This window comes from Schistocerca serialis, chromosome 1 (genome assembly GCF_023864345.2).
Source record: "Schistocerca serialis cubense isolate TAMUIC-IGC-003099 chromosome 1, iqSchSeri2.2, whole genome shotgun sequence".
Classification (NCBI taxonomy): Eukaryota; Metazoa; Arthropoda; class Insecta; order Orthoptera; family Acrididae; genus Schistocerca; species Schistocerca serialis.
Window position 1 is genome coordinate 363,546,979 of NC_064638.1, and position 25,372 is coordinate 363,572,350.

General features: G+C 39.6%; 1 protein-coding gene across 1 annotated transcript in view; it reads left to right on the forward strand.

Annotated features, from left to right (window-relative positions):
* Positions 1-25,372, forward strand: part of LOC126470392 (probable ATP-dependent RNA helicase DDX47) — a 50,734-nt gene that overhangs the window by 13,547 nt on the left and 11,815 nt on the right. The window contains exons 4-7 of the mRNA XM_050098238.1: positions 3,214-3,380; positions 3,451-3,687; positions 4,387-4,610; positions 17,220-17,352. Coding sequence (XP_049954195.1) covers positions 3,214-3,380; positions 3,451-3,687; positions 4,387-4,610; positions 17,220-17,352 — 761 coding nt within the window. The remainder of the gene's footprint in view (positions 1-3,213; positions 3,381-3,450; positions 3,688-4,386; positions 4,611-17,219; positions 17,353-25,372) is intronic.

The window sequence follows — 25,372 nt, forward strand, 5'->3', positions numbered from 1 at the left end:
GTTTCTGGAACAACGGACACAACATGCCAGCTTGCATGAATTACCTGGATGATCTCATTGTCATAAGCCCTTCCCGCCAGGAGCATTTGCAAAATCTCGTTATCTTTTATGACACTCTGGGATGCAAGCCTACATTGTCATTTAGAGAAGTGCAGGCTTTTTTCAGCCAGAAATGGAGTATTCTGGACGTTACCTCCCCAAAGAGGGAATCAGGCCTACTGATTGAAATGGTGCTGCAGTAGACTTCTGACCACACCCGACAAACTTATCTGAATTGAAGGTGTTTCTTGGCAAAATCAGCCACCATTTTTACATGAATGTAATGCAAAATCGAATGTAATCCATACCTAAATTTTAAAAATTACAAACATAACAAAGAGAATTCGTTAATGCATCAGTGGTAGGCTAAATTTATTTAAGACAACAATGGAAATATACAGGAACTATCAAAATATCAACAATTTTAAGTGACCTATTGTTAAGTGTAAATGTCATTATTGGAAAATAATGCCTAACTTGATTGCTTACATGACACGCAAACAAAGAGATCATAATTTACAGGCATTACTCATCATTATTTACTACTGTCACTATTACCGGTATCCTTGGAGGAGTATACACCAGAAACAGATTCATTTCCAGTTTCCTCATCACCCTTAGTGTCATTCTGGAGTACATATATCACCAATGCCATCTGAGTATTTGAAACAGCATTTCGTGAATGATTTTATGATCACAATTTTCCAGGCAGCCAAAACCCAGTTGTAATAATGTGTGGTGCATCATGCTTAATTTTTCCTATCTGAGTTAGTTCATGGTCTGGTTCACAAAACTGTGTTTCATATTGTTGCTGAACGTGGAATGTATCTTTATATTACTGTCCATGGGTTGTAACACGGAAGTCATTCCTTGAGGAATAATAACAAGGTCACTGGCTAGGCTGTGAATCTTCTTTTTTACATCATCAGTGGGATGACCACAAAATGGATCAAGACAAAGCATTGATAGTTATTAGGAAAGCCCACCAGGACAAAGTACACATACATTTTAGTGTCAGTCAAGCATTAAAGTTTGTCATCCATCCCTTCTCTTGATTTTGAACAGTGATGTCATCAGGAAACTGCTTTTCATTTGTAGGGCTCTTGGGGTTTGTTTTCTGCTTGAAGATTAAGAAATCTGCTCTGATTGCTAGAATGATAGTTTTGCACTAGTTTTCACACACCAGAGTCTGATGTTTTTGTAGTAACTTCTTTCATCCCCTTCTTATCAATTGTTTAATTATGTGGCATATCAAATCAAACTGTCATCTCATCAACATTGCCTATTTGGCCCATTGAAAAATTCCTCTTTTCCTGAAGTGTAATGACATACCGCAGAAATTCTTGAAATTTTTCCTCAAAATCCTGTGGAAACTTTTGGCATACTGCTGTAAGGCATTGTAAAGATAAGTAACCCCATTTCATAAAGTGATCAACCCATCCATGGCTGGCCTTAAACTCTTGCTTCAGTACATTAAGAAGGGCAGTCATATCTTTTGCTTTGTTTCTTACGGTGCCACTAGTCACAGGTTGCCCATCTTCCTCCTTTCATGGATGACTTCCAAAACTTTTACTTAAACATCGGGATGCTTTCCTCTGTGAGGGCCAGTGAATTTCTTTCTTGTAGCAGTAGTTGCAAATATAGCCAATTTCTGTTTCTTCCATAGATGAACCCGTACTGTCAGCTATATTGAACTTTCGTCCCACCCTGTTGTTACCATATTTTCCAGAATCAAGAATTACTTTACCCTGAAATTAGAATCACAGTGTTCCTTCTTGCTTTCAGTTTCATGACTACCTAATGCAAACACACAACACACCAATCGGCCAACAATAATGTAATGAAGTTGAGAATTATGACAGTGCATTGTGCTGTAAGGAACGATACCTAACTTTCAATGATGTTGCCGGTGTACGTCAGAATCAAGTGTGTTCTAAAGTAATGCACAATCCAATTTTGAACTCACATGGTAAAAACTGCGGAAGCACCTAAACAAATCTTTTATTTCCAGTGTGGCTGTTGTCAATTGTAGGTGAAATAAAAATAAAAAGCTAGTATATTTCACTTGCTTGCATTCCATAATTATTTAGCTATTCAAGCTGAGATAAAATGTTTAGAGTGCAAAAGATTATAATATCATTTATTTGGGATTTGAACTCGAGAAAATCCGGCAGAGGCCAGTTCGAGGAACTGGGGATGCTAACTACTGCATCATAGCATATTTATTCCTTAATGAAATTAGTCATATGTATCTTACCCAAACCAGTAACTCTGTTCATGGGATCCGCACTTGAAATAAGAACAGTTTGCATAAAATCATTTACTTTGTTACAAAAAGGTGCCAATAATCCTGCAACACATTTTCAGTAACTTGATGGCAGCTGTGAAATGTTCAGCTACTTACAAAGTTTGATTTAAGAGGACCAAAAGTATTTATTGTGGACAGTCTTTTTTACTCTGTTAATAAATTTCTTAGCAGATGTATATATCATCAATGATACAAAATAATATGAGTGTTGCTTAAAATCTGTTGCTTAAAATCTGATTTCTGATTGTCTTCAGTGCAGCAAAGTTATCAGTCAAAATAAGTTTGTATACCACATTCTGTTTGGTGACATTTGGTTACAATGGCCTAAGAATTATTTTACACACCTCAGTGTATATCCCTGTAAATGACATAAATGTAGTGTTACCTTTATAAATGAAAACTGTTTCAGATTCTTTTTACTTCTTCGACATCCATGAAAAAGATTTTACTTAGAATCTGTGGAAGGAATGTAGCACACTTGTTTTAATATGCATGATGTATTCTTGTTTTTTTTTTTTGTCATCTACAATGTCCTTGAAGACCTTCACTATGATTTTACAGAACAAGCATTATGTGTACTCTTAAATTCAAAATAGTTCAGCAGTCTTCTAATTAAATTTCCTTCTATCAATTACCCCCCCCCCCCTCCTCTCTCACTCTCTCTCTCTCTCTCTCTCTCTCTCTCTTTCTCTCTTTCTTTCTTTCTTTCTTTCTTTCTTTCTGTTTTTAGTTTCCCGATGTCAGCACAACATTTGGACTGGCATCTGGATGGTGTTGACATTGGAGTGATGTTCAAAAAATGTGAAGTAGATGTCTCAACAGCTGTTGTTTTTAATTCCTACCTTACGCCTTTGCTTTGATTATAGGTTCCAGTATAGGAGTCAAGTGTGCTGTGATTGTTGGTGGTATGGATATGATGGCTCAAGCCTTAATGCTTGCAAAGAAGCCACATGTTCTTATAGCAACTCCAGGACGTCTTGTTGATCACCTTGAAAACACCAAAGGGTTCAGTCTAAGAGCACTCAAATACTTGGTATGTTTTGCACTGCTATCTAAATATGTGCCCAAGTTTTCAGTTTGCTCATAGGTGTTATATATTTCAGGTAATGGACGAAGCTGATCGCATATTGAATATGGATTTTGAAGTAGAAGTGGATAAAATATTGAAAGTTATTCCACGTGAACGAAGGACCTTTCTCTTTTCAGCCACAATGACAAAGAAAGTCCAGAAACTTCAAAGAGCTTCACTGCAGGATCCAGTTAAAGTAGAAGTATCAACAAAGTACCAGACTGTCGAGAAACTGCAACAGTATTATATATTTATTCCAGTGAAATTCAAGGTAATAATATCGTTGAAAATAAGCCATTTTAGTGAAGTGTAACGAGTATGTTGAAAGTACTTTCATACAAATGTGCAACTGTTAAACACTTGCAGGAACTTGATTGTACAGGAAGGCATGATAGTGGTGAAATCTTCTCAGGTTATCAGTCATATCATGGTACTGTCTTATCAAAACATTGCAGCAAGATGACACTACATCTCGACCGACAACTTGAGAAGGTTTCATCAATGAAATTTTTCAAGAAAGTCTTATTGGACAAAGCAGTTTTTAATTTAAAATCCATCTTTGTATCAAACACTGTCTCTTAGAGTGCTTGTTCCTTGTTCCTGAAAACACACTTCATTTTTTGGACTGTGTGTGTCTTGCAGAAGTGGGATGTTTCTATGATAGATATGAGATTTGTTTGTGTTCTTCAGTATTCACTGCACATTTGGAACTACACTCCCAATCTTTACACTTTTGTTGATATCAGTGGTATAATACAAATTTATTTTTAGGGAGTCACAATTTAGGGTGTTATTGTTTGCCAGTGGTAAAGTTTCTACCTAAGTCATGTACAGTATCAGACCTCTTTCTTTTTTTGGCTGATATCATTTTTATTTTTATCATAGCTTGTTATAAATTCATGAATATCCTTCAAACTGAAAAAATGATTGTAGTCTTTATTGCAAAACTCAAGCAGCAGTTTTGTTTCAGGATGTTTATTTAGTCCACATACTAAATGAGCTAGCTGGTAATACCTTTATGATATTTTGCTCAACCTGCAACAATACAGTTCGTACAGCTTTACTGCTTCGGAGCCTGGGATTTACTGCTGTGCCTCTACATGGACAGATGTCACAAAATAAGCGCCTTGGTGCTCTAAATAAGTTTAAGGCAAAGAACCGCTCCATTTTGATATCTACGGATGTAGCCAGTCGGTAAGATAGTTTGTGATATGCTCTTCTTATCCATATGTTCTCCCTCCCTCCCTCTCTCTCTCTCTCTCTCTCTCTCTCTCTCTCTCTCTCTCTCTCTCTCTCTCTCTCTCTCTCTCCCCCCCCCCCCCCCCCTCCCACCCTCTCCCCCCATTCCACCCCTCTGTGTCCTGATTTTGTATTATGTTATCTCACTGCTATTGTCACTTTCTGCCATTAACACTGCTATGTCAGAAGTCATTTAACTTTCTTTATTTGATTATTGTAAGCAGAAACATTTTCAAAAGAAATTATAAAAACCTAGTAAAATGTTAAAATATAATTAACGTGAAATGAGAGTACACTGTGAGTAAAAGAAGACAACATTTGCATGTTAATTTCCCTGCTTTACTTTCCAGAACAACTGATATGCCTTTAATGAAGCTTGTGTTGTTGTATTGAGATGGTTTTCAGTTTTGTTGTATCATTTCATCTGTCATGTACAACTAGTGATCTGTACTTTCTCACCTCGTTTAAGGCTAATCTGCATATCATTACATAATATAACAATGTTGTGGAAAGGATAGATTGCTACTCACTGTAAAGATGACATGCTGAGTTGCGCACGCGCGCGCACACACACACACACACACACACACACACACACACACACACACACACACACCAGTCTTACACATTGAGCTTTCAGCAAAGACTCCTTCAGAAAGGAAACATTCACACACATTCAAACAAGCAAGGACTTCTCGTCCACACATGACCACCATCTCTGGAGGAGCCGGAGATAATGTTGATATGTGTGTGCATGTCGCTTTTTTAAAACCCCAGAAGAAAGTTTTAGTCGAAAGCTCAATGTGTAGCAGTCTTTTCATTGTGCCTCTCTGCAATTTAATGTGTCACCTTTACAGTAAGTAGCAATTTGTTCTTTTTATAATATTGTTGATATTCCAACCTGGGCTGTGCATTACGTGTTACAGCTTGATATAAAAATGCCTTCATAGCATACTTCTGTTAAGAATGTTAGTTACTGCTAGTTACAACAATTACTAGGGACCGGAAAATGCAACATCTATTTTTAGCAAAATTTGCTTTTTTTAGAACAGTTAAATGAACAAATTTAAGTTTGTGATTACACTTGCATGAAGACAAAGCTTTAGTGGCTTGAAATCAACTGTTACGTAAAAAGTGGTGAATAGGGAAGTTTCTTGCTGAAACATTTGCTTTTATAAAAACTTCGGCATTTTGTGAACTGGATCGTCTCTGATTTGAGGTGTTTGTTAAAATTATCTATCTTCACCTGGCAAATTCAATAATTGCAGAATCTACAGATTTTCGGCCTTTCATGGACATTCGTAGCTATGATACACATACTTTACAACGAAATAATTGAATTGGATGGATAAAAAATCTACTCACTAAGACGGCAGTGGAACACACATAAAAGAAGGCTGTAATTAGGCAAGCTTTCGGAGTCAATGGCTCCTTTAGGCAGGAGGTTTTGAAGGGGAAGGAAGAAGGGTGAAGGAAAAGGACTGGAGAATCTAGGAAAATGGATAGATTCCAGGAAAGTCACCCAGAACTGTAGGTCAGGGGAGGCTTAATGCATGGGATGAGAAGGAACGACTGATTGTTGGGGACTGCAATGGACGAGATTTGAAAACCTGGGAGCTTAGAGATGGAAGGCAGAGATTACTGTATAAACATCATGCATGAGTTAATAAGAATGAAAAGCTAAGCGCACTGTATGTAACAGAGGTGGGAGGCGGCAGTGAGAAATAGATGGATAAGACAATGAAAGATGTAGAAAACTGAAAAGGAGTGACAAAAAGAGTAGTTACGGTGAAGAAATGCTGAGATGGAAGAAATTAATGTGAACTGAGGCCAGTTGGATGGTGAGAACCAAGGACATGTTGTAGCGCTACTTCCCACCTGGTGTCGGGTGGGGGCAATCTAGATGGCGTGTATAGTGAAACAGGTACCGAGGTCACAACTGTCATTTTGTAGAGGATGCTCTACAACAGGATATTGTATGTTGCCAGTATATACTTTCTGCCTATGCTCTTTCATCCAATCGATAATTTGGTGGTAGTCATGCTGATGTAAAAGGCAATCAGTGTTTTTATAACAGCTGGTATATGACCCAATTCATTTCACAGGTAGCTCGCCCTTTCTTAGTGTATGTTTTGCCATTTACAGGGCTGCTATAGGTGGTGGTAGGAGGGTATACTGGTGATACGCAATATCCTGTTGCAGAGCATGCTCTACAATGTGACAGTCGTGACCTTGGTGGCTGTTTCACCTCACGCGCCTTCTCGATTCTCCCCCTAGACACCACTTTCTCGGAACACTGCAGGTGGGAACTGGTGCTACATGTCCATAGTTCTTGCCACCCACGTGGCCTCAATTAACATTAATTTCATCCATCTCAGCATTTTTTCGCAGTAACTACTCTTTTCTTCACTCCTTTTTAGTTTTCTACATCTTTCATTGTCTTACCTACCTACTCCTACTGCCCCCCTCCCACCTCTGTTATGTACAATGCACTTAGCTTTCCATTCTTATTAACTAGTACATGATGTATAAGCAGTAATGTCTGTCTTGTATATTACTCTGTCTTCCACCTTCAAACTCTCAGGCTTTCAAATGTCACCCGATGCAGTCCCCAACAATCAGTTTTTCCATCTCATCCCGTATGGTAAGTCTCCCCTGACCCACAGTTCTGGGTGACTTTTCCCCTTCTGCTTAAGGAAAGCTTGCCTATTTACAATCTTCTTTTGTGTGTGTGTTCTGCCGCCACTTGGTGAGCAGATTTTTTATCTATCCAATTAAATTATTTTGTCAAAAACTGATTGCTTTCATTGTTACATACTTTACAATGTTAGACAGAACTGATAAGGCATTTGGCAGAGAAGTAGAATCAAAGATAACTCTATTCACACATTAGGGGAAGAATTTCAGTGCGGTTGAAATACACTGACAAGTTTTGTTTTCTAGTTGCTGCAGTGCAGTATGTGAATAGCATGTACTGGCAGATGGCTATGAGTATAAACAAATTAGAATTTTGACCACCAAAGGGGAGAAGAGCTGTGTGGGGAAACAAGCACCACCTCCTCCTTCAAGGCAATACCTACACCCATGTTCTGCATATCTGCGAAAGCAGAACTGACACACTGTCACAGGGACCACCAATCCTTTCTGTTGTTGTGAGGGCCGTAATCAAAATCAGTGATGGACCAGGATTAGTATTTTCACTCATTTCAAAATCAGGAAAGAAACCAACGAGCAAGGTGATGGCTAACCCACAGTTGCTTGCTGGTGTTAGTGGTATGTTGTGAACAAGATAACTCAGGCCTGTTAAGTTTCCACATTGTATCAATGTTTTATCTTTAGCAAGCGGACAAAGGACAAATATGTGTTTCTTTGCTCTAGGATGCTAGGTCCCACAGCTGAGTACTAATTTGCATTATGCAACGTGTATCATATACAAACCATTCTGCCACTTGCAGTTGGCATGGCACCAGAGATAATAATGCACTGGTACAGTGGTGTGTGTGTGTGTGTGTGTGTGTGTGTGTGTGTGTGTGTGTGTGTGTGTGTGCGCGCGCGCGCGCGCACTTCTGTATTTCGCAAAAACATTCTTAGGCCCATGATCTCCCAAACTGGGCTTCGCCGGATGACGTGCAATACCAGTAACTGAAAACTGGTTACTTTTTTACATTTATAATCAGAAAATAAAGCTGTTTTAAACTATGTGTGATAGAATAGTTTTATCTGAATAAAGTTCATTTTAAAATAACATATATTGGGTAATGTCCTGTTTCTGTATGTTGATGCAGAATTTGCATCTCTTCTTGCATTTATCGCAAAATGCATGTTTTTTGCAGCCCTAACAATTAAATAATCACAGGTAAATTACTTGAAAGAATCTACATGAAACTTAAGGATACAGGGTATGTATAAATGGTGGGAAAATCAAAATTTTTTATGACTTTATTAAATGCTATAGTGTTTCCTGATTACATTGATATGTACACTATAGGGTTTCAAATGAAAAAAGACCTATATGTACAAAATTTTAAAGTTATGGTCATATATGTAGCCACGCCCCCTTTATTTCTGTTATAGAAACCAGTATTATTTCAAAAAGAACTGTGAACTTTCTGTTTCCGGCAATTATATCTATGATACATTGTATTTATTGGTAACAGTGCAGGTTTCTAGTGTCTGTAAATGATTATGCTAGCATTTACTTTTGTTTCACTGAAGCAGTTTGCTCACATGTTACTGAATGTTTGCTGCCCAAGCGCTACATATTTTTGTGGAAGTGCATATACTTTAGTGTAAAATAAATACGAAATATGCCACACATCAAGAAATTCAATAAAAGGAAATTCTGTGGTAACCAGTTCACAAACAAAGCTAACCACACTCTTGGAAGTAACCTATGTACCAGATCTTCAGGGAAGAACTCCCATATGGCTTGCCTCCTGGTGATTCAAATTTTTTTGTTAACAATGACGCTGTTTGTAGAAGATTTGTTGTTGTTGTTGTTGTTGTTGTTGTTGTGGGTATTGTATCTTCTGTGATAAAGGAAGTGGCGAAATGTAAACAATGTGATGGTGTAGGCTGTCTGGAAATAACTGAACAACAAAGTAGCAGGAAGGGTTTAGTGTCAAAATTAGTTGTTCTGTGTAGATCCTGCAATAAATCTACCTTGAAAATGACTTCGAACATTGTGCGTAATTCATATAATATGAATTTGAAGTTAGTGTATGCAATGCGTGTAGTAGGAAAAGGAAAAAAAGCTGCTCAAATGCTTTGTGGTTTGGTGGACCTTCCTCCTCCTCCCAGCAGGTTCAGGGTCCTCCTCCTCCCAGTAGGTTCAGCAAGTACATAAAAATACTTTAAAGTGCCTTGACGGTTGTGTGTAAAGCATCTATGAAATATACAGTAAAAGAAACTGTAAATATTAGTGGAACCAGGAACATTGCTGTTGCACTTGATGGGACATGGCAACATTGAGGACATTGTTCCTTGAATGGCGTAGTAAGTGTTATTTCTCTTTAAAATGGAAAATTTGTTGATATTGAGTGCTTATCTAAGTACTGCCACACCTGCCATGGTAACGCCGAAGGACATATTGAACATCAGTGTTCTAAGAATTATGATGGTTACAGTGGAGGTACGGAGTGTGATGGAGCTCTAAAAATATTTCAGAGGTCAGTACCTGTTTGTAGATATACGAAGTACGCCAGCCGAGGTGGCCGAGCGGTTCTAGGCACTACAGTCTCGAACCGCGCGACTGCTACGGTCGCAGGTTTGAATCCTGCCTCGGGCTTGGATGTGTGTGTGATGTCCTTAGGTTAGTTAGGTTTAAGTAGTTCTAAGTTCTAGGGGACTGATGACCTCAGAAGTTAAGTCCCATAGTACTCAGAGCCATGCGAAGTACCTAGACAATGGGGACTCTAAAGCTTTCAATAAAATTAATGAGTAAAATGTTTATGGTGATACCTTGGTAACTAAATTGGAGTATTGTGTGCATGTGCAAAAGAGGATGGGTGCTAGACCGAGGAAGCTACGAAGAGAAATGAAAGGAAAGTTGCTAACTGATGGAAAATTGCTGTCTGGCTGAAGCAGATTGACAGAAACTGAAATTGACCTCCTTCTGAGTTATTATGGACTGGCCATTGGATGAACTGCACCTCTGAATGATGTTACAGCAATGCGAAAAGCTGTATAGGCCACCTACTTTCATAAGTTGTCCACAGATGACCACCCTGTTCACGGACTTTGCCCAGAAGGATCAGATTCGTGGTATGGTTACCAAAAAGCAAAAGAAAGTGGTCAAATATACCATCATAAGCATTCTCCTCCTGAGCCTGTTATGAATGAAATAAAACCAGTTTTTAGAGACCTGAGTAACCCTGTTTTGCTTAGTAAATGTTTTCATGGGGGCACTCAGAATACAGTGAAAGTTTCAACCATTGCATATGGGAAACATTACCCAAGAATGTTTTTGTTGGGCTAAATGCATTAAAAGTTGGTACACTAGATGCAGTGATATGTTTCAATGATGGAGTGATAGGAAGGTTGGAAGTCCTGAGAAATTTAGGCATAAAATGTGGCTCTAATATGGAAGATCAATTGATTATGTGTGACAGACAACTAGTGCATGAAGCTGAAAGATAGGCTCTTCAAGTTACCAAAGAAGCAAGAAGTGCTAAAAGGAATGCCAAGAAGAAGCTTGAAGATGAAGAAATGGTGCAGGATGAAGACTATGCTTCAGGAATGTTCTGAGGCACAGTTTAATTGGACTCTTATCTTCATTCGCAAGTTCCTGCGAGTTGTATTTTTCAGAATTCAGGTACAAATATTTCCTAAAGTTTATAAAGCATTGCTCTAATTTCTTTTCTGTAACATGCAGTAGTCCATACTTATGTTGTAGACCTAAACTTTATTGCAGAATCAACTAAATTATAGAAAAAATAATGATTTTATTACAAAAAAAATTATAAAAATGTAAGATATGATATATGCATATCTGCTAAAAATTTGGTCTCCTTCGAATGTATAACGTTGGATTAAATGGTGCCTCAATTTGAGGAAGCATTTTGGAAAAGAAATTTGCATAAATTTCTTAGTAATTTCTTAATAACCCTAAGCAGGTTCAAAAATATTCAAAATACTTCTAATTTGTTTAGAAAGTGTGCTGCATTATCTGATATCAACAAAAGAATCTGTAAAACATATACCGGGTGATTAAAAAGTCAGTATAAATTTGAAAACTGAATAAATCACGGAATAATGTAGATAGAGAGGTACAAATTGACACACATGCTTGGAATGACATGGGGTTTTATTACAACCAAAAAAATACAAAAGTTCAAAAAATGTTCGACAGATGGCACTTCATCTGATCAGAATAGTAGTAATTAGCATAATAAAGTAAGGCAAAGCAAAGAATATGTTCTTCACATTAAATGCTCAATATGTCCACCATCATTCCTCAATAATAGCTGTAGTTGAGGAATAATGTTGGGAACAGCACTGTAAAACATGTCCGGAGTTATGGTGAGGAATTGGCGTTGGATGTTGTCTTTCAGCATCCCTAAAGATATCGGTCGATCATGATACACTTGCGACTTCAGGTAACCCCAAAGCCAATAATCGCACGGACTGAGGTCTGGGGACTTGGGAGGCCAAGCATGACGAAAGTGGCGGCTGAGCACACGAACATCACCAAACAACGTGCGCAACAGATCTTTCACACGTCTAGCAATATGGGGTTGAGCGCCATCCTGCATAAACATTGTACGTTCCAGCAGGTGTTTATCAGCCAGGCTGTATTATATCGGCGTACCTCTCACCCGTCACGTTAGCAGTTACAAAACCAGAACCACGCATTTCCTCGAAGAAAAAAGGCCCGATAACAGTAGATGTGGTAAATCCAACCCATACCGTGACCACATTACGTACTGATGTGGTTTGACCTCCCCCCTGAGGTTAGCATCCCATCTCATGGGGGCGTCATGCTGCTCATACGGGGTGACCTTCATAGTCAACCCTTCTCCCTGATGACCCGTCTTCAGGCTGTTGCAGTTCGCCTTTTCCTTCTCCGCCTGACTTTCTCCCTCTGTACCATTTATGTACCTCCATCCTTCAATGTCACCAGAGCAGAATTCCTTCAGCTTATTGGGCAGCTACCTCCCCCGTTTTTGCTACTCAGTGATTTTAATGCGCATCATCCTCTTTGGGGTTCTCCCAGGACCTACCAGAGAGGTGCCCTCTTGTCTGACCTTCTTAACCAACTCAACCTCTTCTGCCTTAACACTGGAGCCCCCACTTTCCTTTCCGACTCCTCGCACACCTATTATTTGGACCTATCCTTTTGCACTGCCCAGCTTGCCCATCATCTTGAGTGGTCCGTTCTTTCTGACGCCTGCTCGAGCGACCATTTCTGCGTGCTCTCCATCTGCTGACTCCTATCCCGTCCAGATGCACGCCCAAATGGCAGCTTACTAAGGCTGGCTGGCAGCTTTACTCCTCCCTGGCGACCTTCATAGAACAAGATTTCCTCAGTTGTGATGACCGGGTGGACTATCTCACTGATGACATCCTTACTGCTGCAGAACGTTCCATTCCTCGCCCTTCCTCTTTAACACGTCATGACCCAGTCCCTCGATGGACTGAGGCATGCCTTGACGCAATTCGCGCGCAGTTACCCTACGTTGGAAAACTGTATTCATTATAATCAGATGAGTGCAAAGTGTTATAGAGTCCTTCAGGATAGCAAAAGAGCTAGTTGGATTTCATTCACTAGTTCTTTTAACAGTTCCACACCTTCCTCTGTTGTGTGGGCCAACCTCTTATGGCTCTCTGGAACCAAGATCCATTCCCCCATTTCTGGCCTGACAGTAGTGCCGATGTCATCGTGGATGCTGTTGCTACATCCAACACCTTGGGTCGCCATTTTGCGGAAGTTTCAAGCTCTTCCCACTATTAACCTGCCTTCATCCGTTGGAAACGAATGGGGGCGGCTCGGGCGATACCCTTCTCTTCTCCGAATCGTGAGTGCTACAATACCACCTTCACTATCATGCTCTCAGTTCATCCTGTTTCTCTGCCCCAGGGCCAAATGCTACCCACATTCAGATGTTGCAGCACCTCTCTTGCGGGCAAGCTCTTTCTGCTTAACACATACAACCACATATGGGCTGAGGGGACATTTCCTGGATGCTGGCGTGAAGTCATACACATCCCTAAGCCAGTTAAGGACAAAAACCTTCCTTCCAGCTACTGCCCCATCTCTCTTACCAGCTGCATTTGCAAAGTGATGGAACATATGATTCATGCCCGGCTGGTGTGGTGGCTTGAGTCTCGCCATTTACTCACGAATGCACAGTGTGGATTTAGAGCGCAGCATTCCACAGTTGACCATCCCATTACTTTGTCCACCCATGTCATGAATGGTTTTCTGCGGAAGTCCCAGACTGAGGCAGAGTTTTTAGATTTGGAGAAGGCCTACGACATCTGCTGGAGAACTGGTATCTTCCATACTCTCTACACATGGGGCTTCCGTGGGCACCTGCACCCTGTTTTCTTCGGGCATTTTTACAAAACTGAGTTTTCAAGGTGCATGGGGGTTCTGCGTTGTCGGACACCTTTATTCGTGAAAATGGTGTGCCTCAGTGTTCCACCCTGAACGTCATCCTCTTTGCTATTGCCATTAACCCTATAGTGGTTTGTCCCCCACCGGGCATCTCTGGCACCCTTTTTGTCGATGATTTTGCCATCTATTGCAGTTCTCCACAGACCTGTCTCACTGAGCGACACCTTCAGCGCTGTCTTAATCATCTTCACTCCTTGAGCATCGCCAATGGCTTTAGCTTTTCCACTCATAAAACCGTCTGTATGAATTTCTGGTGGCGCAAATGGCTTCTCCCACCATCTCTACACTTTGGGCCTGTTGCCCTTCCATTCGTTGACTCTACGAAATTCCTGGGGCTCATGCTCAAAGGAAACTCTCTTGGTCCTCCCATGTCTCTTGCCAGTCACCCACTGTACACAGTCCCTAAATGTCCTGTGTGTCCTCAATGGTACTTCTTGGGGTGCCGATTGAACCACCCTCCTCCGTTTGTACTGGTCCCTTGTCCATTCGAAACTCGAATATGGGTGCTTGGTTTATGCATCTGTACGCATCCCTTTAACGCCGTCTCAACACAATCCATCATCATGGCATCAGTTTGGCCATGGGGGCCTTCTGCACCAGCCTAGTTGAGTGTCTGTATGCTGAAGCTGCTGAACTACCATTGTCCTACCGCCATGACTTTCTTCTCAGCAGGTAGGCATGCCGTTTGTCTGCCATGCGTGGTCACCCCTCCTATGCTTCCTTAGATCGTCAGTATGGGGCTCGTCCATCTTCTCTGTTACCTCCTGGAGTCCACTTTCGCCACTTGTTATGGCGGCTTAACTTCACGCGACCTGAAACTTTCCCAGCGGGTGTGAACACTTCACCACTTTGGCTTCATGAAGTGGCCAATTTTAACCTTGGCCTTCATTCGCTTCCTAAGGGCACTACTCCAGCCTCAGTCTATCGCCTTCAGTTTCATGACCTTTGCATGGAACTTAGCGGTAGTACCTTTGTATACACTGATGGCTCTTGGACTGACCGGGGGTGGATGTGCCTCTGTCATTGGCATCCGTGTTTTTCGATATCGGCTTCCAGCACACTCCTCAGTATTTACAGTTGAGCTTTTTGCCTTGTATCAGGACACAGAGTACATCCGGCAACACAAGCTTCCCAATTGCTTCCTCTGCTCAGACTCACTCAGCGCCCTCCAAAGTCTCTATGCACTGTACACTGCTCATCCCTTAGTGCAGCGGGTCCAGGAAAACTGTCACTTGCTCGCTCTTAGTGGAGCCAATGTCGTGTTTCTGTGGGTCCCTGGTCATGTTGGTCTGCCAGGAAACAAGGCTGCTGACGCTGTTGCCAAGGCTGCAGTCCTCGTACCTCAGCCCACGAGTACGTATATTCCCTCTGGTGATCTCTGCATTGCCGTCTGTCAGGAGGTGGTGTCCCTTTGGCATCGCCAATGGTCCTCCCTTCACGGGAATAAGCTTTGGCTTATTAAGCCTCTCCTGGTGCCTTGGACGACCACCTCTCGACCCTCCCACCAGGAGGAGATTGTTTTAACTCGGCTGTGTATTGGGTACTGTCTTTTTAGCCATCGTCATTTGCTCAGTGGTGCTGCCCCATCACTTTGTACGCATTGTGCCCAACTTATAACTGTCTGCACTTCCTGCTGGAATGCCCTTTTTTACCAATTTACGTTCCAGCTTGGGTTTGCCATCTGATTTATCAGCCGTTTTAGCGAATGATGCAGGGGCTGTCGACCGCATTTTACTTTTTATCCGCCGAAGCAATACGGCAAAGGCCATTTAATTTTTAGTTTTTGGACCTCCATTTTTAAATGGTGTTTTTTTTAGCCTTTTTTACATGTGCCTTTTTTAGCTGTCTCCTGTTCTGTCCATTGGGACTGACATAGTCATTTCCCTCGTCTCTTTGTTTGTGTTCTATAGTTTTGACTAGGGCACATATGACCCCAGGTGTTTTTTGCGCCCTAAAACAAAACAAACACTGTAGTTCAACAAATATATTTGAACATTGCTGCAGATGCAAAGAAAAGTTCATCACAGGTCTAAATAAAGTCAAAGCCTTGTTAATAAACAAAAACTGAATGAAAGTAAATCTTTGCTGTCTGATCTGACAAAAGCAGTCAGTAACAGATCGAAATTAATTGTTCATTCACCCAGTGAACATTCTAGCACCTAAACAGAAAATTACAGAGAGGAGCCTAATATTCTGAATTCTGTCTTCCACTGTGGAAGACCATACTACATTTCTTCCTTTTAGTTGCAGGAATGATATAGATAGAACATTAACTGAAATCACTCGACAGGGGAAAGCAAAGGAACTTGCTGCTGTTGTGGCTACAGTTTTTAACAGGTTGCTGGAGGATCAAACTAACCTAATAATTTGAGAAAAGGCACAATCATTCCACAGAATAGTCATTGGACAGATGCACATAATTACACACCTGTATCAGTGACTGCAATCTGTGCATAATTATGGACTGTTTTATATGTTTGCATATTGTGAAGGTCTATTTGTAAAGAATGAAAATCTACAGTGAAGGAATAAACGTGGATTTCACAAATAGCAATCTCTGTTTGCCCATGATATCGAAAAGGTATTAATAATGACAGTTAGGTGATCTATGTTTTTTCCCCCGACTTCTGAAAGGCATAAAGTACAATGTCAAGCTTCCTGTTAGTGAATAAAATATAAGTTTATGGAATATCAGAGCAAGTGTGAGAATTTCAGAGATGTTCTCCAAACTACTGTATTAAACAATAAAAGACAGACATTGTGAATTCCAAAGAGGTTTACTGTCGGAATTACGAGAATATACATTCCAAGATGAATCAGTCAACATATTACTTAGATATAAAAGTGAAATGACCATCACAAAACCGAGCGAGGTGGCGCAGTGGTTAGCACACTGGACTCGCATTCGGGAGGACGATGGTTCAATCCCGTCTCCAGCCATCCTGATTTAGGTTTTCCGTGATTTCCCTAAATTGCTTCAGGCAAATGCCGGGATGGTTCCTTTGAAAGGGCACGGCCGATTTCCTTCCCCATCCTTCCCTAACCCGAGCTTGCGCTGCGTCTCTAATGACCTCGTTGTCGACGGGACGTTAAACACTAATCTCCTCCTCCTCCTCCTCCTGACCATCACAGGGAAATTAGAGGTCATGTCATCCCTTACCAACAGTCATTATCCTTGCACACCATTTGCGAATGGAAAGGGAATTTCTCATAGCCTTTGCCAATGAAATTTCAAGAATTGTGGATTTAATCTGGAGCTGCTCCAACATCCCACCACAAACAATTAGACATGAACAGTGAAAGAAAATTTAAAAAAGACACCTTTCCTAGGATGTTAATTTTTTTAAGTAAAAAGATTATGAACTTTTTTGTTCCTTGTAAGATAAGTAGATAACTTTTTTCTTTTTTTTTTTAATACAAGAATCTGTATGTATGTCAATTTTCAGGGGTTTGGACATCCCTCACGTAGATGTTGTTGTCAATTTTGACATACCAACACACAGCAAAGACTATATCCACAGAGTTGGTAGAACAGCACGTGCTGGTCGTGCTGGAAAAGCTATAACGTTTGTAACACAGGTAATGTGAAATTAAATACTTTTTAGTGTTTTTACTGTTTGTGGTCATCAGGGTAGAGCCTTGTATCACCACATACTCAGCTCAATAGTTAGAAATACTTTTCAAAGTACTGTTCGGAGACTTGTTTTGCAGAGGCTCATGATTTTTACGCTGCCAATCCCTTAGCTTTCATAGTAGGAAAATTTGTCAATGTTCATTTTCAGAAATTAGTTGACATTTGAAGTTCTTACCTTCAAATTGAGATGTCAGTATATTGACACACACACTGTACAAATAATGTAAGGATTACAGGCAACAATTCACAGAATAATACAGGTGGTGAGTCCTTGAAACTTTACTACCTTTCAGATCTTTTTTTTTGTATGGCTGCAATGTGCCAGAACAGTGTAGCCATTCATATGTGTGTCTATAGCATTGGAAAAAGGATTTCTGAAATGTAGTAAAGCTCTGTCTTATTTAAGAGCCTTTTGATGACTAAGTGCTTCAAATATTTGTGTAACTGTCACCTAATTTTTTTAAATTATTTACATTCCACCAATACTTTCCATTGCTATGAATGTGATCAACATATTGATAAAGTTCTGTGTGACATGAGGTGGACTGCAGCTGGCAGTTGGCCTATCATGAAAATGGTTAGATTTATGAGAGCACTCTATTAATGCATGCTTATCGTGGTACAAATTTATGGTACATGCTGTCTTTACTCATTGAGAGAATAGGTAATTATTTATATTCTGCTGTCCACTCATTGTGCAGTTCACATTGTGTCTCTGTTTCAGGTTCTCCACTGGTTAGCTACACCATTTTATTTCTAAGTTATCTCTAAAAATCTACATTTATTCCCAGGGTTTTTCTTCAAGGACTTACGCATCACATTTTTGTGTGAACCATTTTATTTGTAAGTTGCATTTCCATTTGCTTCATTCGGCATTCCATAGTATACACAACCAAGTAGCAGAAACAAAATAAGACTGATAGAAATGAAGCAGGCAAGTGACTAGTTGGCAAAACTCACGTACTAGAAGACTCAAAATGTCACAATTTCCTTGCAGTGAAATAATTTTCACCATAATGAATCTTTCACCTTGCAGTGGTGTGTGCACCATTATGAAACTTGCTGGCATATTAAAATTGTGTGCTGGACCAACACATGAGCCTAGAATGTTGCTTTCTGTACCAACTTACTTACCCAGTCATGACTCAAAGCCTGCCCTCACAGCTTTAGTTCTGTCAGTTTACTGAAAACGGTATCCTAGAGGCTGTGTTTCAGCCAGTAGTCAACAATATCTTTTCCTCCAGGAGTACTGAACCATCACTCCACAATATTCTAATAGACCTGCAAGGTTTTCAAAATAACTATCTACATCTATACTCTGTAAACCACTGTGGAGTGCATATCGGAGGGTATGGCCCATTGTACCATTTATTAGGGTTCCTTCCTCTACCATTCAAATATGTAGTGCAGGAAAAAGGATTGTTTTAATGCCTCTGTGCCTGCTGTTGTTGTTATAAACGTATCCTCATGGTCCCTATGTGAGCGATACATAGGGGGTTGTAGTATTTTCCTAGAGTAATCATGTAAAGCCGATTCTTGAAATTTTGCTAATGGGCTGTCTCAGGATAGTTTACATCTATAATCAAGAGTCTTCCAGTTCAGTGCCCTCAGTATCAGTGTGTGTCACACATTCTCTTGGATGAAACAAACCTGTGACCATTCCTGCTGCCGTTCTCTGTGTATGTTCAGTATCCCCTATTAGGCCTTTCTGGTACGAGTCCTACACACTTGAGAAATGTTCTAGAACTGCTCACACAAGTGATTTGTAACCAATCTCTTTAGTGGACTGATCACACTTCCCCAATATTCTACTAATAAACCAAAGTCTACCACATGCCTTATCGATGACTGAGCCTATGTAATCATTCCATTTCGTATCCCTACAAAGTGTTACACCCAAGTATTTGTATGAGCTGTCAATTCCAGCAGCTACTCACTGATATTTTAGTCATAGGGTATTAAGTTTTCTTAATTTTGAGAAGTGCACAAATTTACATTTTCGAACATTTAAAGCAAGGTACCAGTCTTTGCATCATTTTGAAATTGTATCATGATCTAACTGAATGTTTATGGAGCTTCTTTCTGACAGTACTTCATTATACATAACTGCATCACCTGCAAAAAGGTTGAGGTTATTATTAATGTTGTATGCAAGGTAATTAACATACAACATGAATAGCAAGGGTCCCAACACATTCTCTGGAGCACATCTGTACTTACTTTCACATCTGACAGTGACTCGCCATCCAATATAACGTGCAGCAGCATCCTTCCTACCAAAATGTCCTACACACACACACACACACACACACACACACACACACACACACAAACCATTCACATACACAAGCAAGCACACCTTACACACACGACCGCCAACACAGCATCTCGGGTGTTTCAAAGTAAGAAAGGGGTAGACTTTCAGTGTCTTCTGTCTAAACATCTACTGAAAGTTGAAAGTAATTCAGAACTTCTTTGTTGTGAAATTTTATGTTGTAATTAAAACAGACAAAGCATGTCTGTAAAAGTAATGTCTGTTGAAAAATATAACACAGTAAATAAAACATGGTGTTCCAGTACTCTGTAAATTCAAAAATATGTCCTGGGTTGGACCCAAAAAAATATGTTAAGCCTAATTATTTGCGAAAGACAAGGTACTGGGTTTGAGTCCTCGTATGGCACACAATTTTAATCTCCCAGGAATTTTTTAATTTTTCATCGTGTACACAATACTGAATGAATTTTTACGGACAGCATCATAGAGATGTTCAAAATTTTGTGAATGATTCCCTAAAATAAGAGTATATTAACTGAAGTCCAAAAGTGTTCAGTCTGTAAGTTATTTTTTTTTTTATTTTCTTATTAATGCTAATACTACATCTGTGGCTACTCTAATCCACATCAGAAGTCATATTTATTTCCTACGATTATTATGTCACACCAAGGTGAAGAAAACGTAAAGAACAACAATACCAGAACTTTTTTACAGACAATTTACACAAACCCAGTCACTGTAGCCCACTGAACCTTCACCTCAGGGGGCCACATGGGAAGATAGCCAATGGTGATGTAGACAACTGTCATCAGCTGGCTTGATACTTAGAGTATCTTCTTAACTCTGAACAACCTAATACATTCGTTACTTGGCAAGAGAACATGAAATAACCAAACTCTCAACCACTGACCAAAAAGCGATAGAAATCATTCAGTGCGTGAAAAACAATAATACGTGTAGGGAAGGTTCAACAGTAGCTGAATGAAGGAATTAATTGGAGATAGGACTGTGAGCATGTTGAATGGGAGCCTGAATCATTACCTAGAGACTGGACTTCTGGTTTGATTCATTCCTGTCACAAGAAAGGAGACTTGAGTTGTTGAGGAACCTCACTGATGCCTGTCGCATACAAGTTTTCGCCAAGACTGTACTGAACAGAACTGAATCTCAACTAGAGAATACTGTTCGATTCGGAAGAGGATGCACTTGTATTGAACGGATATATGAAGTCAGTGGTACAACAAGTGAAGATGGCTGGTAAGAAATACATCTTCATCATTGTTGGTGTATCTTTGAAGGCATATGACTCGATTGACATATATATACTATCATGAAGACCTTGGAGGAACTAAAAAAGCACCAGATAGCAAGTACAGTTCAGAGGAACACTTTCGAGAAGTTTAGAAATCGCGACAGGAGTAAGAAAGGTAGGTGGTTCCTCTCCTCATTAATTGTGCACTGGAAAAGGTAATAAGAGTGTAGAAAGGAGTTAGCTAGACAGGAATTTACAAATGCTAACTCACTGGAGCATGGCTGCAATGGGATTAATGTTTTGTGCTTCATATTTCTATCTGTTTCAATGGAACACCTCAAGGTTCACAGGCAGCAAGCAGAGTAAGTTTACTAAATGTATCATGTGAAAAAAGGCAATCCATTATGAGCGTCAGTGATTCTCCTTGCACACTCCATCTGCACCTGGAACTGGGAGAAGTCAAGAAAACCAATAGGTTTAAACTCTTGGGAGAATGTCTGAAACACAATCTTTGCAAAAAGAACGGCTTTATAATGTGAGTAAACAAGCTGTAACTGGCGCAACATCCGACGAAGCTCACCTGTAACAAAAAGTGTCTGTTTCGTAACACAAAAATGAAACATTGCCAGACAGTTACCTGCCTTGAAGCCCTGTATGTTTCAGGTGTGTAGTACACAACAGGAAAATGTCTCACAGACAAATTTGAGAAAGATAATGAGGAAGGCACTAGGACCAGTAAAGGAAGGTAACAAATATAAAAAGTGTGACTGGGAAGAGAGGTTTGGCCTGTGGGATGCATCCCTTTGGGGTGACCAGCTAACTTCTTGCATACTAGCGAAAAGAGGGAAGCCAAGTCACCATGATGGAAGTGATAAAAAGACCTGCAGGAACTGGGAGGTAAAGAGACTTAAAAGACCAGACATCTCTAGGAGAATACTTAATCAAGTTATGTTTGTGGACAGTCCACCAAGAAAGAAGGCAGGTGTCCGATGGACAAAGAGGAAGGCACAATACTGTCAGAGGATGCATGACGACTTGGCAAACATCAAAACCTGCTCCAGAATACAATAGTTGAAAGTTGTGGTCCTTAGTTGGTCTACAAGAAACGAGATGATATGACAGTTAATAATATTAAAAAGTGTAAACTTGTATAAAGTGTGCAAACAGAAAGTATCTTTAATGCTGCAGCCAGTTGCACAAATGATCATTAAATGTATTTATTCACAACTATGATTTTGGTTATTCTCAAGTTAACGCTGTAACAACAGAAACTGCTTAAGGGGAGTTGGAATGCCGGAAAATGGAAAAAATTCACATTTTCAGTTTTTAACCTTATAACTTAATTTGAAATTTTCTGCTTAAAATGGTGCAAAATTTGTTAAGAAATTCCAATTGGAAGTATTTTTATTTAATTTTTCAAAATTACATGTGCGCCCAGCAAAGTTACCCATCTTGTGATTTGTACACATTTAAATCTTCGCATTTCCGAAAACATTACATATAGAAGGCTGTGGATTTCACTCTTCAGTTGTAGAATCTTTGATCCTTCCATAGGTACCATTGTTTTTACGACTAGCTGTGTTTATTGTTCAGTTTTTGATCTGTGAGTGTTTGTTTTGAGCCTCGAGTTTAGTTTGTCGCTCATTTGGAGTTTGTTATCTGTCTTGTTTTGACTTTCAGTGGTGAGTGCGTAGTTTCTACGATGCCTAGGAGTGCATCATTATTTAAAAAGCGAAAGTTTCGCGGTAATAGATTTACAAATAACGTTTGTTCAAGTGATTCTGCTTCAGCACCTGTTGATGCTGGTGAAAGTTCTGACGTTTGTACAGCTGAGATGTGTGAAGGAGACACGCCCACCAGTGCATCAAAAAAGAAGTTATCAAACTGTGCAAGTGAAATTACAGATGAAGCTTCTAATGAACAATATGTTTTAGTCGACTTTCCTGTTTTTACTGAGTTTATGAAGAAATGTTTGTGTTGTAATCTTTGTGGAGGTTCTTTTGATATGAACATAACAAAATCTATAGGACTTTCCTGCAAAATTGCTATAGTTTGTGCCAGTTGTGAAAATGAGACCTGTTTTTGGAGCTCTAAAACATGCAGTAGCAATTTGTTTGAGAGTAATATCAGGCTAATGTATGCAATGAGAGCAATTGGTAAAGGACATACTGCTGCTCAAACATTTTGTGCCATAATGAATCTTCCACCTCCACCTGCTAAAATTGACAATTACACTGAAGTGATAGGAGATGCTGTTCAGTCTGTAGCAGATTTATCAATGAAAGCTGCTGCCAGTGAAGCAAAATATATAAATGAAGGAAACCCAGATATCCCTGTTGCTTTTGATGGAACCTGGCAGAAAAGGGGTCACACATCCAAAAATGCTGTTGCTACTGTTACTAGTGTGGACAGCGGTAAAGTTTTGGACTATGAAGTGCTCACTAAACATTGTTACCATTGTGCATCTGGTAAGATAGAAGCAGCTCACATATGTAGCAAGAATTATGAAGGTACGAGTGGAGGCATGGAGGCTGCCGCTGCTGTGAAAATGTTTAGCAGATCAGAAAAAGAACGGGGAGTATTTTACACAAAATTCCTTGGAGATGGGGACTCCAAGGCATACAAAAGTGTTACAGAATCCATGCCATATGTCAATAAGACAATAACTAAACTAGAATGTGTCGGTCATGTTCAGAAACGAATGGGCACTCGTCTAAGGAAACTGAAACAGAATCTGAAGGACAAAATTTTGTCAGATGGTAAAACCATTAGAGGTCGCCTGTCAGATAAAATTATAAATGAATTACAACAATACTATGGTATGGCAATAAGAAATAATGCAAATAATTTGCAGGAAATGAGACAAGCTGTATGGGCCACATATTTACATCGATCATCAACTGATGATAATCCTCAACATTTTGCTTGTCCAGATGGTCCTCAGTCATGGTGCAATTATAGAAAATCTCAAGCTACTGGGGATCCTTATCACCATAAAAATTATATTCCATTGGCTGTTATGGAAGTAATTAAACCAATATATAGAGACTTGGGGCATCCTGATCTTCTGCGAAAATGTCTTCATGGTTGTACCCAGAATCAAAACGAGTCGTTCAACAACCTCATTTGGACTCGTGTACCTAAGAATGTATTTGTTGGGATAAAAACATTGAAATGGGGAGTCAGTGATGCTGTTATTTCATTCAATGATGGTCATATGGGTAGGCTAAAGGTCATGGCAAGGCTCGGCATTGCTCCTGGTATCAACACCATCAGAGGTCTTCAGCTTCTGGACAGCGTGCGAGTAAGGAAGGCTCAGTATGCAGCTGAATTTAATACAAAAAAAGCAAGGGCAGCAAGGAGAAGAAAGCTTCTAGGTGAAGAAGAAGAACTAGAAGATGACCCTGATTACTCTGCTGGACACTTTTGATAATAGAATAAAAGGTATTTGTGAATTTTCATAATAAATTACTTTAATCGCATTTTCTGGCATTTGACATTTTTAGTGTTACATGTACCTTTATCTCATAAACCACTCAACCAACAACATTCAAATTTTCAGAAATGCTGCAAAACAGTTCAAAGAGGCCACTGAACTAGAATCATGACAAGAACTGGCTTATTCTCTGAACTAGGGAAGTTTATGTTATACTTTTTCCAATAAAAAATGGCTTAATGGTAAAAAATTCATAAATACTATACCAACAAAAAGAAAACATTGGTTCTAGTTCAGTGGGCTCACAATATATGCTGAAAACCTCTGCCAGAATTTCAAAGTTCTGAAGATAATAGTTCCAAAGAAAAAGGTACACAAAGTTAGCAAATTTAACATTGGCGAGATAGGGCATTCCAACTCCCCTTAAGAACCAACTCAGCTCTAAGAATACAGTCTGTTCTCAAAAAATTTGTAAAATCCAAATTATTAAAAAAAATTATACCTCTTCTATCCTCACAATGAAGTACGTGAAGGCTTAATAGTTCCTTTTATGAGGACACTGCCCTTGTGGTAACCATGTTTACGTATTTCATGTGCATCTAAGATAAGTTTGTTCATCATGTATGTGAAAGGATGTAACAGTTTATTAAAATGAGGACATTGTTAGATTTTGAGAACAGGATGTGTGTAAAGTTGAGCTGGTCTTAAAGCAGTTTATGTTGCAACAGTTGTCCACAATAGCCAAAATCACAATTGTGAATAAATATAGTTTGAATATTAATTAAGCACAGTGAGAAATGTAATCAAAGCAAATAGCTACTTGCTGTTATTTCATACCCTAAGGGAAACTTTCAGATATTTTGTCTGTGCCATGTGATCATAGAAGTTCAACACACATACTTTAAAAAAAGAGAATGGACCTGAAATATCACTAACATCAGTGGAGGAAGTATTCTAGATCCCGCCACTCAAAAAGCTGAAGTTAACACTCATTGGTATTTC